The sequence below is a fragment of the Lipophrys pholis genome (assembly GCF_963383615.2).
Source record: "Lipophrys pholis genome assembly, chromosome: 14".
Taxonomy (NCBI): domain Eukaryota; kingdom Metazoa; phylum Chordata; class Actinopteri; order Blenniiformes; family Blenniidae; genus Lipophrys; species Lipophrys pholis.
The window spans coordinates 11,207,326-11,224,800 of NC_137633.1; the positions used below are offsets into that span (position 1 = coordinate 11,207,326).

At 42.3% G+C, this 17,475-nt stretch overlaps 1 protein-coding gene across 1 annotated transcript in view; it reads right to left on the bottom strand.

Annotated features, from left to right (window-relative positions):
* Nucleotides 1-370: 370 nt before the first annotated feature.
* Nucleotides 371-17,475, bottom strand: part of grin3ba (glutamate receptor, ionotropic, N-methyl-D-aspartate 3Ba) — a gene marked incomplete at both ends in the record, with an annotated part of 70,820 nt that continues 53,715 nt past the window's right edge. Inside the window, 5 exons of the mRNA XM_080479341.1 lie at nucleotides 371-1,346; nucleotides 2,176-2,243; nucleotides 3,842-4,006; nucleotides 5,269-5,420; nucleotides 15,332-15,447. Coding sequence (XP_080335467.1) covers nucleotides 371-1,346; nucleotides 2,176-2,243; nucleotides 3,842-4,006; nucleotides 5,269-5,420; nucleotides 15,332-15,447 — 1,477 coding nt within the window. The remainder of the gene's footprint in view (nucleotides 1,347-2,175; nucleotides 2,244-3,841; nucleotides 4,007-5,268; nucleotides 5,421-15,331; nucleotides 15,448-17,475) is intronic.

Consider the following 17,475-nt stretch of genomic DNA (forward strand, 5'->3'; position numbering starts at 1 on the left):
TTGGGATTTCTATTGTCGGTGTTTGATTTTAGCATCCACATGGAATTTTTTTTGCAACTGCTATGTTGGGATGCTATTGGAATGATTTTTGCTTTTCACTTAAATATTACATTGCTTATTTATGATTGCATGAATGACATAGACATTTCACCAGCACGTAAGTTGCAGTTAAAGTTTTTTTTTGTTTTTGTTTTTTTTTAGTTGTAGTTTTAAGTGAGTGTTGAAAACGTGTGAAAATATTAGGTTGCAGTAAGTAATAATGTGAGTAAACATATACTGTAATTTATCAGCAAAGGTAACCCATAATAACAAAGCCATCTTCCCGCGGCTATGCGAGTTCCACCTGTGATCCTACACGTCAGACAGCGAATCAAGTCCCGCTGCTTCCACTCGATTGGTTGGATTTTGTCCTCTCCAAAGCATTCAGAGCACGTGATAGGTTCGCCTTCTGTCTGTCCAGGCTGGAAGTGTTTCTGGATTGCACGGTTATGCTCCCGACACCTTGCGGGGCGACTCGACTTCGCTCCAAACTGGTGGAAGTGCGCGACTGAACAGTTCTTTCCCCCGTCAAAGTATTAACGGGGCGTAACTGGTTGCCTCTCCCTCTGTCCAGACTGTTAACTGTGTTTAATTGGCTGCTTCTCCCAGGGTCCAGAGTCCCGGGCCCACCTGACGGGTTCGCCCTCCCGGTCTGCTGATTGTTCAGGGTCTGCAGCTGGCTCGTCCTGTCTCTCTCGGGGAGTTTGGGCTGAGTGGAGCTGCTTCTGTCTGTGTTAATAGTTTGTATCCTCTGTCTGTCTCTTTCCCTCTCGAGACTCGTATCCCTGCGAACAAGCCCACTCCTCTCCCGCTCCAGGCTGGTCTGGATCTCAGCCCTCCTGGCCAGAGCCTCTCTCAGCTGGGTGCGGAAGGTTTCAATCTTCCCCTGCAGCTCCTGGAGCTCCCCCTCCCACAGGCTGGTCTGGGCCGCTCTGTTCCCCAGTGGCGAGAGCACCAGGCCGGTGGAAGCCAGAGTGGAGACGGGACCCCCGTTGGCATGGAGGCTAATTTGTGGAGGGGAGGCAAAACTCCCCAGGTTGGCCAGCCCGAACCCGCCGAGGCCGAGCCCGGGACGGCCGACCATTCCTGGCCGGCCACGCACCGAGGCGGTGTGCGTGCGCAGGCGGTAGCTGTGAAGAGTTTCCAGGTCAAAGTGCACGCGTTTCTCCTTAGGCTCCTGGGATGGCGAGGAGCTCCTGGTGTCCCCGGCTGTGGTGGAAGCAGGGAGGGACGTAGGAGGAGACGGTGGAGGAGCCTGATGCTGCTTTCTGTGGAGAGTGCAGTTCTCTGAGATGCAAGAGGAGGGGCTGGTGAAAGAGGAAGATCACAGCAAAGGGCAGATATCCAGTGAGACACAGTACACCAGCGCACGGAGACATTTTCATTTGTCGATACAGTATGAGGATGATCATTAAACCTGAAAAGAAGTTGATCTTTCTTTAAGTGTCTTGCTTTTATAAAGCTATTATCGAGAATAGGCCGAAGACTATTACTGGACTCGTCTTTTACAATTGACTTTGTCATCAAGTCATCAAAGTGAAACAATCCGCCGAGGCAGTACGACAGTTTCTACCTGTTTCTAATGTAGAATGACTTTTTTTTTTTTTTTTCCTTAAACCCAGATATTTCTGGAAATATGCCAGTTCACTTCCTTTCAAAGAGTTAGATGATGGAATTGATAAAGCTCTATATGGTACATAAGCTGTCAGCATTTGCCAAGTGCAGATTAAATGAGATATAAATGTTTTAATTAGTGAGGTTTAAAGATGCTGGTAAGCAGATTTTGCTGCACTTGGATGGAGCCAGGCTTGCTGTTTCTCCTTGGCTCCAGTCTTTATGTTACACTTAGGTAACTGACTGCTGGCAGTGGCTTTGCACTGCATACAGATATGAGTGGACTCATAAACTTTCAGCAAGGCAGTGAATAAATATGCTTATTAAAAAATGAACTATTCCCTAATAATACAAATTATCACCGTTTCTTAACGGTGAATTAAATATTTGCACTTGCAACAACACATTGACAATTCTTTATCTGTTATGTAAAATGAATCCATCTTATAGTTTGATTGCCGAGGCAGAAAAAAAAAAAAAAGATAAGAAAATGTGAAATTCTTCACTCGGTAACTTGATTACTTTTGGTCGAGGCCAGTCAGCTCCTTCCCGACATCTTCATATGTGGTGTGGAGCGCTCTGTGGATTTTCTATGGAAAAAAAAAAAGTATTAATCATTAGGATTTCTTATTATGGCACTGTCAGGTCAGAAATACATTCAGAGAGATGAATTTCTAAAAACTCATATTCTGTCTGTGTCTGAGACAGCTATTTCTCGCACTATTTCTCCTGCAGTTCAACTTGTGTCAATAATTTATTAAAATGATTGTAATTCTCTTTTAATGCCTAAATTCTAGTGAAAAGTTAAAGTATTAGATTCTATTGCTCTTTTTAATTGAGTTATCAAAGTTTTGAGCTTAAATAAACCATGTCTGACAGTACGACTGATCTCAAAAGCATCTTATTGTATAACAAGTGCATTTTTTATGTATCTTGCATCGAAAGGAAACCATTCGTTTACATGCATTTTAGGTTAAGTTGTGTTTCTGAATTGCCTGTGGGCGATAATATGTGTGTGTTTGTGTTTGCCCTGTGGTGGACTGGAGTCCAGTTCAGGGTGTATCCTGCACCTCAACCTGGTTGGATTTGCTCCAGCGCCACGTTAGATGGAAGATGGATGGACTTTGAACATGAGTGCTGGAAAATGCGAGTTTCACTCCCGACAGAAATAATCTTGAGGAACTAACTCAGACGTCATCCCTCCAGAGCGCTGAGCTGCTGCTTTCATGATGAATGCTCGAGGCTGCCCGGCAGCGGTTGCCCTTTTAGAGAGATGCAGCAAACAAATGTGAGCAGTCTTGATAATCCCACTGCTAGTTTCATTATTCACTCAAAAATGATGCCAAAGGCACCTCATTTAGTTATTGCTTAAGTTTCTGTTAAAAAAAGAATAAAACATGACCTTTAAATCCCCAATTTGTGGTTCCTTTCTTTCTGTTACAGGGAAACTGTGTAATGACTTTCCTCAGCTCATATTTATTAATTACCCACTATCATTAAGTTTGAAAATAACACATTGGAATTTTATGTAAAACCATTTAAAAATATTTTAATGAACCAGAATCATGTATTCACCTTTATTCATTTATTTAGATTAATCAAAATTATTTTAATAAACCTGAATAAAAAGACACACTTAATGAACTGTATAATATCTATTTGTAAACAACACGTGTCAGTTAAAAATAAGCTTATTTAACAAAGGCATACATGCACAAAGTGTGGCCATGAATCTGTTAATAAAGCACGACTGCTCAGCCTGTAGAGTTTAAATTAACCAGGTAATTTATAGAAGACATTACAAGCCAATCAGGCAATTAACAACATACCTAATTTACGTAAATTAATGCAATTAGCTTACTCTAAAAAAAAAAAATAAATAAATAAAAAAGTTGAATTGACTCTGTCCAATCCAAGATATTGCAGAATACTCTAATGTTCAGGCTTCTTCTGTCAGTGTTATGAGTTCCCACCAGTAGAGGGCGTAGGTTGTCTGCAAATAAAAGGCGAGCGCCAACAGCCTGCTGCTCACATGCATGTGGCAGAGTTCACGTGTGTGCATCTGCACGTGCGGGAACTCCAGAAACTGAGAAGTTCCCACGTCTTTCTTTGCGCAGGTCTGAGATGTAAGAGATCAGACTCGCACACACAAACACACCAGCACATATGTGGGATGTTCTTTACTCACCTGGCTGGTGTGTAGCCAGTACTGGAGTGTGTGCGTGCGCCGGAGGCGAGGGATCACCAGGTGATAGAAGGTGTGTTCACCTGCCAAGGTCAGCAAAGCTCCACCCACCCCCATACACAGCAGCACAAACAGGCCCGAGAAATGCTGGATCCCCATCTGGAGAGTCTGAGGGGGCGGTGACAGAAAGAGAGCGCCAGGAAGGGAGAAAGAGAAGTTGGGGGGAGTGACGCAGATTAGTGAGGATTTAAGTCAACAGACAGGAAAGTACTGAGATTGATGATTTATATTTACATAATTACCATTTGGGCCACTTTTTGTTAAGGTGCAATTGATATTCTGCTGTTGTGCATCGAGTTTGGCTGTGTAAAGCCCAAAAGAATGGCACTCAATAAAAGAGGGCAACAGCGTAAAAGACATTTTTGGGAAGAAAAGATGGAAGAGGCAAAACTAAGAGCGATGGAGAGAAACAGCAGCGAGCACGGATAAAGCTGAAGAAAGACGACGGTTAATTGATTGTTTCCATTTGGTTCACTCACACCTTTCTGACATAATGCCCGTCTCATCTGAGACTTTCCCCGGCCAGGAGGAAAAAAAAATAAATAAAAATAAAACCAGCGGCAAGCCTTTCCAGCTCTCTAATCATGCTTCCTCCACCCAGCTCATTCTTTTGCCGCCTTTGATGGCAATTAGCCCCATGCTGACTCGACAGTTTCATCAGCGACAACACTGACCTGCTCATGCTCCCAATCCAGAGAGCAGGTTCACACCGACTCCCTCATTGTTTGAAAGAAGCCCACTCTCTGGGCCTCCAATGGGATGAATAGTTAGAACATCTTGATGTGGGCTGAACTTAAGGCTTTGCTCTTATTGGTGAAACCTATGGCTGCGTAATCGTGTTTGTTGCTATAATATGATTCAACTTTGAAGTGGGATTTAAAAGGAATGGCCGAAGGGGGTTAAGTAGTTTTTCTATTCACAAACAAGATATATAGATACAGACAGTGTGCTCTGTCGAGAGAATCCCCGTTCTTTAAAGAGCATGAAAGAAAAAAGGAGGGCGAGAACGCAGAGTACTCTTCTGTGGCACACACAAGGCACCAACAGGTATCGACACTCAGACAGTACGTGCCTGTAACTCTGGTTAAGGTAAGTGAATAGGCTCGAGTTTATGTGATTTTATGTATGTGTATGTGTGTGTGTGTGTGTGTGTGTGTGTGTGTGTGTGTGTGTGTGTGTGTGTGTGTGTGTGTGTGTGTGTGTGTGTGTGTGTGTGTGTGTGTGAGAAAGTGTCACTGCATGTGTGCTTAGCTGGCAAGCAATCTTGCCCGTGTCCCAAAGGGAGACTCATTTATAGAAGTACAGCGGCAGAAGGCTTTGCTTTACACGCAATACACGTACACAATGCATTAACACTACCAATGAGTTACCTCAGTGACTGCAAAGACTCTCTTCCCACAGGGTACGACTTTATACCATTTGTCATGTAGCATGTCCATGAATCCGTCCGACTTGTAGCGGCTCACGAATTCGGACACGTTGCGGGTGAGGGGGGAGCCCTGGGGAAGGCCGATGCCGTAGCCTGGAAGGGGAAATGGACACAGATGTAAATGCATACAGTATAGGTAACGCACCTACGAGCGACATTCACAGCTGACTAATGTGGTGTTTTTGTGCAGGAAAACCACAGTCGGCCAGTTGCAGTTTGCCAAAGGGCAGATGCCCTGTGGAAAAGAAAGAAAAAAAGAGAGATTTATGGGTTCACAGCCTTCAGTTGGAATCAGAATCAAGCCTATTTTTCGGCCAAAGTTGCGGTGCATATGCAGAGCAAATACATTGTCCTGTGTAGCAATTGTGCAGGGAGATGAAGAACAAAGAGCTCTAAAGCTGGTGGAGATGTCCGTTGTGGTGAAAAATACATCAAAGTGGATCAACTTCCTGTGCAGAGTTGTCTGTTTCTCTTGCCTTACAAGCTTTTTGACTACAGAACCACAAGCAAGTCTGAAGCCTGGATCAGTCCAGATGACTTTCACATCTTTCCAGATGGATCTGCAAGTCGACGATCAAGACGGTGACACATGATGGGGGAAGTGAAACCTTTGCCAGCAGAAATGCAAACAGTGGATCAATGATTTTGGGAGAAAACTGTGCGAGACGAGTCCTCCTGGTCTTTTTTTACTGAACCCCTTGTGAGGAATCCTACGCTCGTCTTCCACGATGAAACTTTTTCTGAGAAGGCCAAACGCTTCAGACGAGACGTGCGTCGTCGGATTATTTTGCTCTCAGTGCCCTTCAATCTTTCAGGTCAGAGCATTTTTAGGCTCACATCAAGGAGTCTGATCCCTGCTTGAGGAAGACGAGTGGGATCATGTCTGTTTCCACCCTCCAGACTACCCCGTGTGAATTATATGCAAATGTTCCCATATTTTACCTGACTATGCTGCTTATGCAGAGTTATACTCCCTTTGGTTACAGTCACACGGCGGTGCTCAGCCTGTGGCAAAGCATTATTGTACTGTAAATCTCTTATATGTAAATGAAAATTGAGAAAGTTGGACCCTTTGGTTCTGCCGCGAGGAAAAAGCTCAAGATTTAGATGTAGAACTGTCAAAGATGGGTTTTTAATGTCGTTAGTCTTCCTATGAAGAGAGTTTTTATTTCAGTCTTCACCTGTGCACCGCACTCACTGTCCCTGCTCTTCTAATTCAACGCCACTGATTTATACAGTTTTTCCCCGCCATGCACGTTATCTTTTTCATTTCACGAGACTCAACTTTCAATCAGACAGATTTTCATGACAACGATCCCCGAAGCTCGCCTGAAGAATATTAAACTGCACAAGACACTTTAAACTAGTTTACCCATTGACCTTTAAATGTTTTATTCCATTTACTGATAGTTTTATGACACCTACTGCAAAGTGAGCGCCTCCTCCAGCCATTGAGTCTGTTTTGTGACTACGTTTCCAAATACCATGAAAAATCCATCCGCGCAACATCGAAAATAATTGGACCTCCTCCCCCTCACCTATTCCGACCTCATCACCGGAGCCGTCAGTTTCAAAACACTTATCATAGTCTATGACGCAGATCATCTGCTCGACGCTCACTTCACAGCCGATCCCCCCTCCGGGTACAGATACAACAACCCCGTTACGGAGGAAGGCCAAACAAAGGGCAGCTTCCATCCATGAGCGTGGAGACTCAATAACATGCTGATATTTCAGCGTGGCGTTGGCAAATGCGCGCGCACTCTTCACTTAGGCAGAAGTGTAAAAAGTGATGACGCAACCTCATTCAAATGGAAGCAAATCACTACAGGTTCTCAAATGTACTTGAGCACAAATGTTAAAATGGTTTTTCATGTCATCTTGGGCCTTATTTGGTGGTGGGGGTGGAGTGATATGCAAAAACACACACGATAGCTATTATTACTATTTTTGGTCAGTATGGCTCCATCAACACAGATCATGATTAAACTCGTATCATAGTTTTACATAAGAAACAATAATTTTATGCAATAAAAAAAAACCTGAATGGACCGTGTATGAAACACAAGGGATTATATGGAACTTGATCCCTCTTGAATTTGACATATTCTGCAGCTTCATTATCGACAACCATCCTCTCACTGTACTTGGAATCTGTATGTGTAGAAGTAATAGGGTTATAAACTCTGCACAAAGTGGGGAAGCGACTATAATTGTGTTCAAAATGTAATAAAAACTCTTCAAAAATGTACATACTTAAATACAGACACCACAAAAGTACAGAGAGCACGTCCTCATTTCATCCTCAGTATTTCAGCGAACGTGCCTCATGAACATCATCTCTGGTGGATCGTGTTCTTCTGTTGATGGTAATGCTTTGCAATAACCCAAGTGTGGCTTTTTCTTGCATCAGCAACAATTTTAAATGTTCACAGTGCCTTTTTTTTTTTTTTTTTGAGGATGAAAAATCAGCTTGAAATTATTAGGCTGAAGGTAATAACAAGAAAACGTAATTACAAACTGCTTCACAGTGGATTTGTTTACTTGAATGGCAAGTCTGGGTTTTTATTTGGTTCTTTTACAAAAGCCGTGTGTTGATACTTGGTTGTTTTCCACTGATAATGACTTATCCCCCCCCCCCCCAAATATTAGCGAGGATTGTTATTTCTTAGGCTCAATTACATGCCGCTGACGGCTGCAGTCAATGTTACTTTGCAGAGTCATATTTACACCAAAATACACGACGCGCTAATGAAATAACATGCAACGTGGATCAAAACGTGTCGCAAAAATAGACCTAATAGCTTCCGAGGTTTATTTAATTATGCAGGCTGTAATGCAAATCATTTATTAGGAGTATTAAATATTAATTCATTCCTGATTTGTCGAAATGGTTTCATCATCAATTGATTAGCATTGCCTTACACTTCCTTCTTCCTCCCTCGTTAAGGCTCAAGCAGCAGCAGTGTGTGGTGTGACGAGACCAGACAGCAATAAAATAAAAAGTACTTATAGCAACAAAAAGAAATAACCTGAATTTTTTATTTTTTTATTTTTTTAATTAAGTAACAGATTTAAGTAATACCTTTCAAACAGTATTTATTGCTTTAATTTATGTTGCGGCAGATTCATGTACCATAGCTCGAGAGAAACGTTACCCTGCCCTTCAATGTCTTCGCGAGACGGCATCTGTTTGGCATTACGTCCCATGTTTCTGCAGGTACAAAGTGAAAGAAATGTGTCCCTCATTTTTGAATTAAAAGACCCTCTGTGAGATTTATTGCCATACAAGACCTCCCGGGGGTTGTTTGTTTCATTTCATCTGTACCGCAGTCAAAGATAGTCATGCCAAGAGCATTCTTTCAGAAGTGGGCTTGTCTCAGGTTTGGCAGATGTTTGCCAGTGTGTCTCATAAAGTGTGTGTGTGTGTGTGTGTGTGTGTGTGTGTGTGTGTGTGTGTGTGTGTGTGTGTGTGTGTGTGTGTGTGTGTGTGTGTGTGCGTGCGTGCGTGCGTGCGTGCGTGTGTTATTGGGCCGTCAAGGTGCGTGAGCCCGATGGGGGTTGCGGACAGAAACGGAGAATAACGAAGGTTCACGTTTCTGTCACACTCCGCTTCCTACGTGACAAAGACTTTCCAAGCTTTGCTCTCACACTCCTTTACCCTCCAATCTCTCCTCATTTTCTTCTCTGCATCTTTCACTCCTTTTTTCCCCCCACGTCAGTCCACCCTGTCCGAGGTCGTTTCTCTCCCACCATTGCCGCGAGTGTCTTAATCTGCAAGTCCGCGCTTTATCGTCGTCATCCTTTCACTTTCGTTCATTTTCAGCCTCTTTCTATTCTTCCTCTCTTTATCTCTCAGCTCCTCTCTCTCTCTCTCTCTCTCTCTCTCGTGTCCACTGCTTTTGTCTCAGTGTCTCCCTCCTCTTTCTTTTTTTTTTTTTTTTTTTTAAGCAGACAGACATCATTTCTCTGTCATCAGCGGATCTCCATGCACATTTCTTCAGAGCACTCAGTCAAACAGTGAAGTACAAGTGGGCAGCCCTCGTCCTTTGTTTTGAATCTTTTCCCCAGACGTTCAAATACTCCATCACAGGCCTGAAAGTCCCAGAGCTGTCACTCAAACCCCCCACCCACCTACTCACAGACACACTGGAGCACATTTAAGGTTTATTTAAAAGCTCTGCTACCCTTTTTTTCTTTTTTAAACACAGTCTTAGAAAGTACTTATTATTTTCTGATCAAACAATGTGAAGCATAAAACACCTTTTTTCTTTTTTCGTTAGTTTGTTCTAACTTTAGAAAAGACATAATCGTGCAAAATCTGTTTCACTGACACAAAGTACCTGCGGTTTGATCAGAGTTTATTGACAGTAGTATCCCTCCCGGACCTTTTAAACAAACAACGTAATTTAAAACTGTATGAAGGGAGGATTTATTACTGGTAATCGTCATTAGATGTGTTAACATATAAACATGATGTTTTCAGGATCAAAAGATAAAGAAATAAGAGCTAATAGACTTACTGACAGAATGAAAGCGGATTGCAAAGTGAGATAACGTTAACTGAAGGTTAAGTAGAGCGACAAAATGTCCTCTTTTTATCACAACAAGTCTACTTTTCAAGTCTTATTCAGGGCGTACAAGGGCTTTTATATATGCATGAAAATATGCGGTTTTCATACTTTTTCCATTGAGCATCCATTTAATTATTTTTTTTACTTTTCTAAAGGTGAAATAATCATTTCTATGCTCACAATCATCCCACAAAATGTTTGTGAAACTGGTATATTTTGTGCAGCTACTGTTACATCATTTACATTATAATATGTTTCAATGTCCGATAAGACATAAAAAGAGAGTTATTCTTTTGTTGTTGCATTTTCTATACAGAAGGCGGCTTCCTCCCAGTGTTATTTTACATTTTGACATTTTTATGTGATTGTTGTTGGCATAATATAAGTGAATTTACTGTCAATACAGAAGAACATTTTAAATATATTTGGATTATAAGCCATCCTTGAGAAGACGAAGTGTATAATTTGAGTAGTAAGATGGGATCAAGTGTCCTCTCATCTCGGAAATCAAAATATGCTCAAGACAGAGGAAAGGGTAATGTTCATTTGTACTCAAGCACAACTAATTTTACACTATTTGGAATAAAACAGCATACTGATCTAGATCTATTGATCTAAAGTGTGAAGTCAAGATGAAAAAAAGGGAAAAGTTTCAGAAATCCTAATGTTTAATATCTCATCTTACAAACTTTGATTTCGTCCCACAGATCAGAAACATGTGTTTAGATGATATGGTGGCTGATCTGAGTGTGTGTGGTTGTTTGTTTCTCTGTGTTCATCCTGTGATGGACGAGAGACTTGTTCACTGATCCGCCTTCACTCATTGTCAACTGGAATCGGATAGTTTATTTTATAGCGCAGCATAATCATTTCATTTTCATCACTCATTCACTTGAAAACTTCTAATATTTATCGCGTATTTAGTGTATAACAGACAAAAAAATGTCACAACTACAAAAAGTAGTTTCTTTCAGAGCCCTGGCCATTGACACCAGGGTATATTTCAAATGTGGCCTAATTGTTGTATATGAATATAAGTGACCTTCTTGTGACATTGACTTCCAGATCTCCTTCAAGCCAGCGGTAACAGTGCAGATGAAAACACAGAGTGGGGGAAATTTTTTTTTTTTAAGTTTTCACAAGATTAAGCAATTTTGTTTTAAATACGGAAACATAAGGGAGGATGAGCGCCCCACAATGTACTAACCCATCACAGTTGATCTATAGTACACTTCTAAATAACTTGTTTTAGTTAAAACATATTTACTTTTTTAACAACAAAAAATATCACACTAGGAAAATGCACCCCCCCCCCCCGACCCTCAGATTTTACTTGCCGCTGCACCCCTGAAGCTCTCTGGCAGCCTCAAGCATCATTTTGAAAACTTTTTTCCCCACAATATTAACCAATAACGTCCGGTCTGGCAATTTGCCTCGTTGTTTCAGCCGAACATCATTTTACTTGTATCAAAGTATTCTGTCACAATGACCTTTCAAATGGTAGTATTGTGTAGTGGGATTTCACATATTCGTACCCGCGCACACACATTCACAGACACACACACACACACACACACGAACACAAGTAGACAAAGACGTCTGTGCGTCACTCCTGCCAGACGTGAGCCGCCCGACCAACAACAGTCTCACGCCGCCAAAAGCATCTTCTGCCAGCAGCATTTTGATCCTCAGACATGCTCCGTCCCGCTCCACTGAGCTCGTGTGGACCACTTTCGCACACATGGACACAAATATATACAAACAGACTCCTGCCACACACTCGTAAACACACACACACACACACACACACACACACACACACACACACACACACACACACACACACACACACACACACACACACACACACACACACACACACACACACACACACACACACACACACACACACACACACACACACACACACACACACACACACACACACACACACACACACACACACACACACACACACACACACACACACACACACACACAAAACAAGCAACGAGTGGCTGCGTGTTCAGCGGCGATATTATTAATGGGGTGTGTCTCGGCTGTCGTAAACATCTCCCAACAGCACTCAGTGAAAACAGACGCACACAGACACCCCCGCATCTCTCTCTGCTTAAGCAGCCTGAAGATTGGAGCCGAGCACCTCGCCTGCAGCGACTCCACGGTCCCCAATTCCTCGGTCGCTGTGTATCTCCTGACCACAAACCGCTCTATAAATCCCGCCTGCATCCTCAGATGGACCAAATATCACTCCCTCCTTCCTCCATCCTTCCCCTCCTTCTGTCCTTCGGCCCCCACCCTCACTATTTTTTCTGCTTGGGGTGAAGGTTTGTCTTGATTAGGGGACTCTGTTGGCTGGCTCTTTTATCACTCGCTGTGCAGAAAGGCGCAAACTGGCAGTGGGCAAATGAAAGCCCTCTATCTCCTTCCTATGCTCAACTCCCACCTCACTCGCCCCCACACCGGCCCTCGATTCCTCCGCCTTTGTTGTTCTTTCTCTTACTCTCTCTCGTCATTTATTCTGTCCATTTTCTTTTTCAAATCTCCTCCTCTCCTCGTGCTTCTGTGTTTCTCCCCTCTAACATTTCCTGTCTGGGCCATTTCCTGCTCTTTCTTCCTATAGCGTTCAGACTTATTGAGTTATTCACTCCCCTCCGACGCTTCCTTGCGCAGACTGTGAGGTGAATAGCTACTGAAGCCAGCCTGGATCCCGTGTTGGCCTTTTTCTGTAGACAATGAATCAAGCAGTCATCAAACTGACCCACTATACATACAAATGAGACTCGCTTTCCCATCTTCACAATCATGAGTAATGCCACAGCAGTGTCTCTCGACACATTTTGTCTTTTGCAGCGAAGGAAGCAGTGGATAATCTCCTGTGAACAAGGGTTGTACAGTGAGCAGGGAGTGTGGGACTGGGGTCTTTCCGAGGCTACGGCTTTGATTGACAGAGAAATGCTATCAAAGTAAGTATTTGGTCCCAGGTGGCCTCCTCACTAGCATCTATTTACTGTCTGCTTATTGGTTTGTGCCTTTCTCAGTGATGCACAGCGAAAAGAAAAGATTGAACTGAAACACATGCATAAAATGCATGCACACGGTACAGTAATATGGTGTGCGTGAATGTATATCAGAGGACATGCGTGCGCATACATGCTAATTCGATTCTATTAAACACCATCTTGTGACTGAGCAGAATTGTGTGAGAGGTTAAATGTCTGATATATCCAATAAATGTGGTCTGCCAGCAGGAATTTCACTTCAAAGGCACCTTCAGTTGGGATATATGTGCAGATGACATGTGACTAGAATATTAGAAAACCTGCAATATGTCTTGAATCGTTTATTTACCTCAGAGAAAGGGAAACCCTGACTTTTATTAGAGCCGAGACATAATTTCTTCTGGCAGGTCGTCGGAATGCCTTTTTTTTCTACAAGTGATATATTATATCCTTGTATTTGTGCCTACGCGTCACTATATCTCCTACTTTTTACTGCAACAGAGCTGCAACTGTTAAAGCTGTTACTTATGTGAGTAAATAGAGTGAGAATAAGCTTGCGAGGTAATTAACAACTGTATCAAAGCAGGATTTATGACTCGTAGTGATCATTAGGTGAGTCAAACATTATGTATTTAACTTCAAAAGATGATGTGATAAGAGCTAATGGACTTTCTGACAGAAGGATAACTGATTGCAAATTAAGGTAATATTAACTGAAGGACCAAATGTCCTGTTTTGACCAGAGATGTCCAGTTTTCACGTCCTTTTGAGGACATAAGAGGGGTTTTACACAAGCATGAAAAAAGAAAAAAAAAAAAAAGCACCTTTCAAATGACTTTTGCTTCACTACATCTGACGTAAACCCTCCTATGCTCACCATCTTCCAACAAAATGTTTTTTTAACTGGCATATTTTAATGACTACCTTTACATTATTACATTGATCGATTTTTGGTCAAATGTCCATATATGTACTATATTTATTTGATTGCAGAGATTTTAGGTTATTTTTGTATGAATTTGCGTAGTGAAGATTTCGACTTTCACTGAAGAAACTTATTGACTGATGAAGGCAGATCAAATGTTCAGAGGGTAAATTCAGTGCAGGGAAACTCAGCTGAATTACGATTTGAAAAGTAGTCTGTACTTCATATATTCCAATACATGGGAGTCAGACTGTATTTTATCCAGTTTAAAAGCTCCTTCTAATGTAGTGTGTATATTTCTTTGGTTATACTGGAAACTAGCAGACCATACACATGTAGGTACGAGAGAAGATGCTACATAGACTAAAACTTTACTTAGTTTAACATGTACAAGTCTTTCATGCATGTCAAGAGGCGCTATGGTGATTCCATGGTGGATAACAAAGTACGTTTTAAAAAAAAAAAAAGAAGAAGAACAAAAACACTACAAACTTGGAAAATAACTTTGGTATTTCACAAACTTCCAAATATACATGTAAGCATCTGCCCAAAATACAAAAGGTTTCGACACACTAACCCCCTGTGTGGATCATTAGCCGCTCTCCGACTAGCGGAGGATTTGTTTATATGCTTCATGACTGCGTAGCAGTTGGTTGAAACTGTGCGCACTCCGGTCCAAAGCGTTCAGACTGGGCAGTGCTTTTAATAATAGATGGTGGAGTTTTCTCAGCCTGCAGCATTACGAGTTCACACAGTGAAATCCCCGTGTTATTCTGTCAGTCATGTAGCTAACTATAGCTCTTGATCAGAACGTATGGGTGCACATCAGCACGCTCCACATTTCGAGTGTGTGCTCGTTATCGGATTATGGGGAATCGCATTGCTACTGGGGAAAAAAATGTATTAAATAAATGTGGTTCCTGCAAGGTCAGTTTTTGAATATTCATGTCGGGTTGAGAGAGTGGTGTCCTAAAGGTTAGAACAGCGAGCGCATAACTGGAAGGTTGAGGTTCCAATCCCACTGAGGGTTGCATCAACAAGGGCAATCTGGTGTAAAACTTGTGCCAAGTCAAACATGTGGATCACGATCGGCTGTGGCAACTTTGGAAAGGAGCAACTGAAAGACGACCATCATCATCATGTCAGATTTTCAAAAGCTGTTTTAGAGCACAAAACACTATATAAAAGTAAAGGTGAGGTGAGAGGCTGGGGTTGGACATATTGGGGTTTTGGCTAAGACGGCAGGGTAAACAAGATTTCGAAGCAATTTCCCAAAGTGAGTCGCAAAGTGTTTAGAGGAGCGAAAAGAAAAAGAAAAAAACAAAACAAGGAATCAACATGTGAAATTTGTAAAATAGTGTAACACCATTAAAAAAATCCAGTAAATTCTAAGGTGGTCATTAAAAACACCTCCAGGGAATGCCCACGCATATTTACAAATGCCTGCAATTAAAAAAACAAGTATGAGTGTGACCGTGTGTGCACCTTCAATGGCAAATGGCTTCCCCACGGTGAGGAGTTTGCAGTCTGCGTCGATAGAGACCTCAAAGTCCAACAGCGCTTTATCCATGATGAATGCATCCAGGGCAGGAGGATCTGTCCTTCACCACCAACACACACACACACGCACAAGCACACACACACGCAACAAGGAAGGAAAGTCGCATTAATTGAGGGCAACTAACCTCCAATTTTATACATGACCTGTAAATCAGATTAACTCCACCACACTTTTCATGACTTGCCAGACCTTTTTGGGGAGCTCTGGATTTGGGTCCTTCATCCCACTGTGTCATTTATCCAGAGGATGAGATTAACTGCATTCTAACACACTATGTAAACACATACATCATTACCTAAACCAACAGCCTCTGTGGCAGGCTGATAAGACATTATACACACCGAAGAAGACTCTCTTACTCCAGCGGTATCGATCCAATTGACCCTAATTGACCTCTAATTATAGACTGTGTGCAGCCTGTACTGCTGGTCACAATGGCAGTGGATTTGTTTTGGGATATGAAAAGCAGCACATAGGGGTCTGACTTATACCCCTGCACAAACTGCTGACGAAGACGAAAAGATGCATTCTTGTAGGCAGGCGTGCACCGAAATCAAAAAGCCCCCGCAAATTCATCATAACAGTGAACAAATACAAACAGATTAAAGCAGACAGATACATAAGTACATTTGCAAGAAAAAGCAAACATACAAGCGGATTGTTGGTCTAATGGGAGAAATGGAGCAGACTGATTAAATTACCTGAAACTTGTTATTCAGGACGTTTAGTGCTAAACAAAAGGTTGACTTTACAAAGTCTTCGCGGTTCTGGCAAAGCAGGAAAGTCTGTTTTTCTCTGTCTAGACCTGTCAAATATGAGGAACAGGGAGATGAGAAAGGATAGAGTCTTCTCTCTCTGCAGTTAAGAGTGCTGAGAGTTACCCAATGCAAGACTAAGTGTGTGTGTGTGTGTGTATCTTTGAGAGAGCATATATACAAACATGAAAGAAATTGGACCCAACTTGAACTTTTTAGTCTGTGTATAAGTATGTGCTTGAGCATGCATTAATTCCTCTGAGAGTTTTACATTTGTGTGCAGGTGCATGTGTAGCCCTCGGCATTCAGTCTCCAGGAGAAGGCTAGGGAGGCTTTTTTTCTTCTTCTTCTCCTCTTCTACCTGAGATTTGAGTGCAGTATTGGGGTCAGTAGATCTGCTAACACAGTGTTTTGCAGCCCCCTCTTGGTTCTCTGCACCGCTGTGACTTCCACTTGTGCTTTGCCTCGCACGCAAACAAACGCCGCCTTCATCTTCCCTGTTCTCATCCGCTTTCTCTGAACAAGCGCTTTGTATCTCCACACTTGCATCACGAAGTCAGCACATGCACTATCTCAGTATCGCTGCTGGAGCTCAGAGGAAATGCGCATTGTGTCTGAGAAGTGTGTGTGGGGCTATAAGGTGTGAGAGCATCCGCTGTGTTTGGTACAATATGCAGCGGCCGTGATAAACTTTTTTTTTTGTTTGTTAAACTTGTTGTATATTGTGAACACATCATATATCAAATCTTGCAGAGTTTGAATGTTCTTCTTGTTCGTGCATATCTTTTTTCAACACAGAACAACCCACTCGGGGTATACCTTGCCTTCACCCATAGTCATATCTCCAGAGCCCTGCAACCCTTAGTTAGATAACGTGGTAAAGAACAGGGGCGTCAAACGTAAGGCGCGTGGGCCAAAACCAGCCCGCGAGAGGCTCCAATCCGGTCCACTAAACCACCAAGCAAATGGTAAAACTCATTGATGATTTAACACATTTTCTAAGAGTAAAGGAGACAACGCAACACTGAGAGCTGAGCTGAGAGATCAGTGAAGCTGCCACGAAGCCTCGTTCCTGTTAAACTAGCCTCAAAGACGTGCTGTCAGGGTGAGTTGGTAAAAACATGCATAATGCAACAGCCGTAGGGAAAGGTTTTTGAGGCACATGTCACTGTATTTTGCATCAGAATGTTTAATTAAAATTGCCTTAATGTTGAGATTGTACAAAGGTTTGGTAGATTGTGTGGTTATCAGAAAATATAGACATTTTCATCACATATGCACTATGCCACCACAGAGAAAAACTTTAAAAGGTT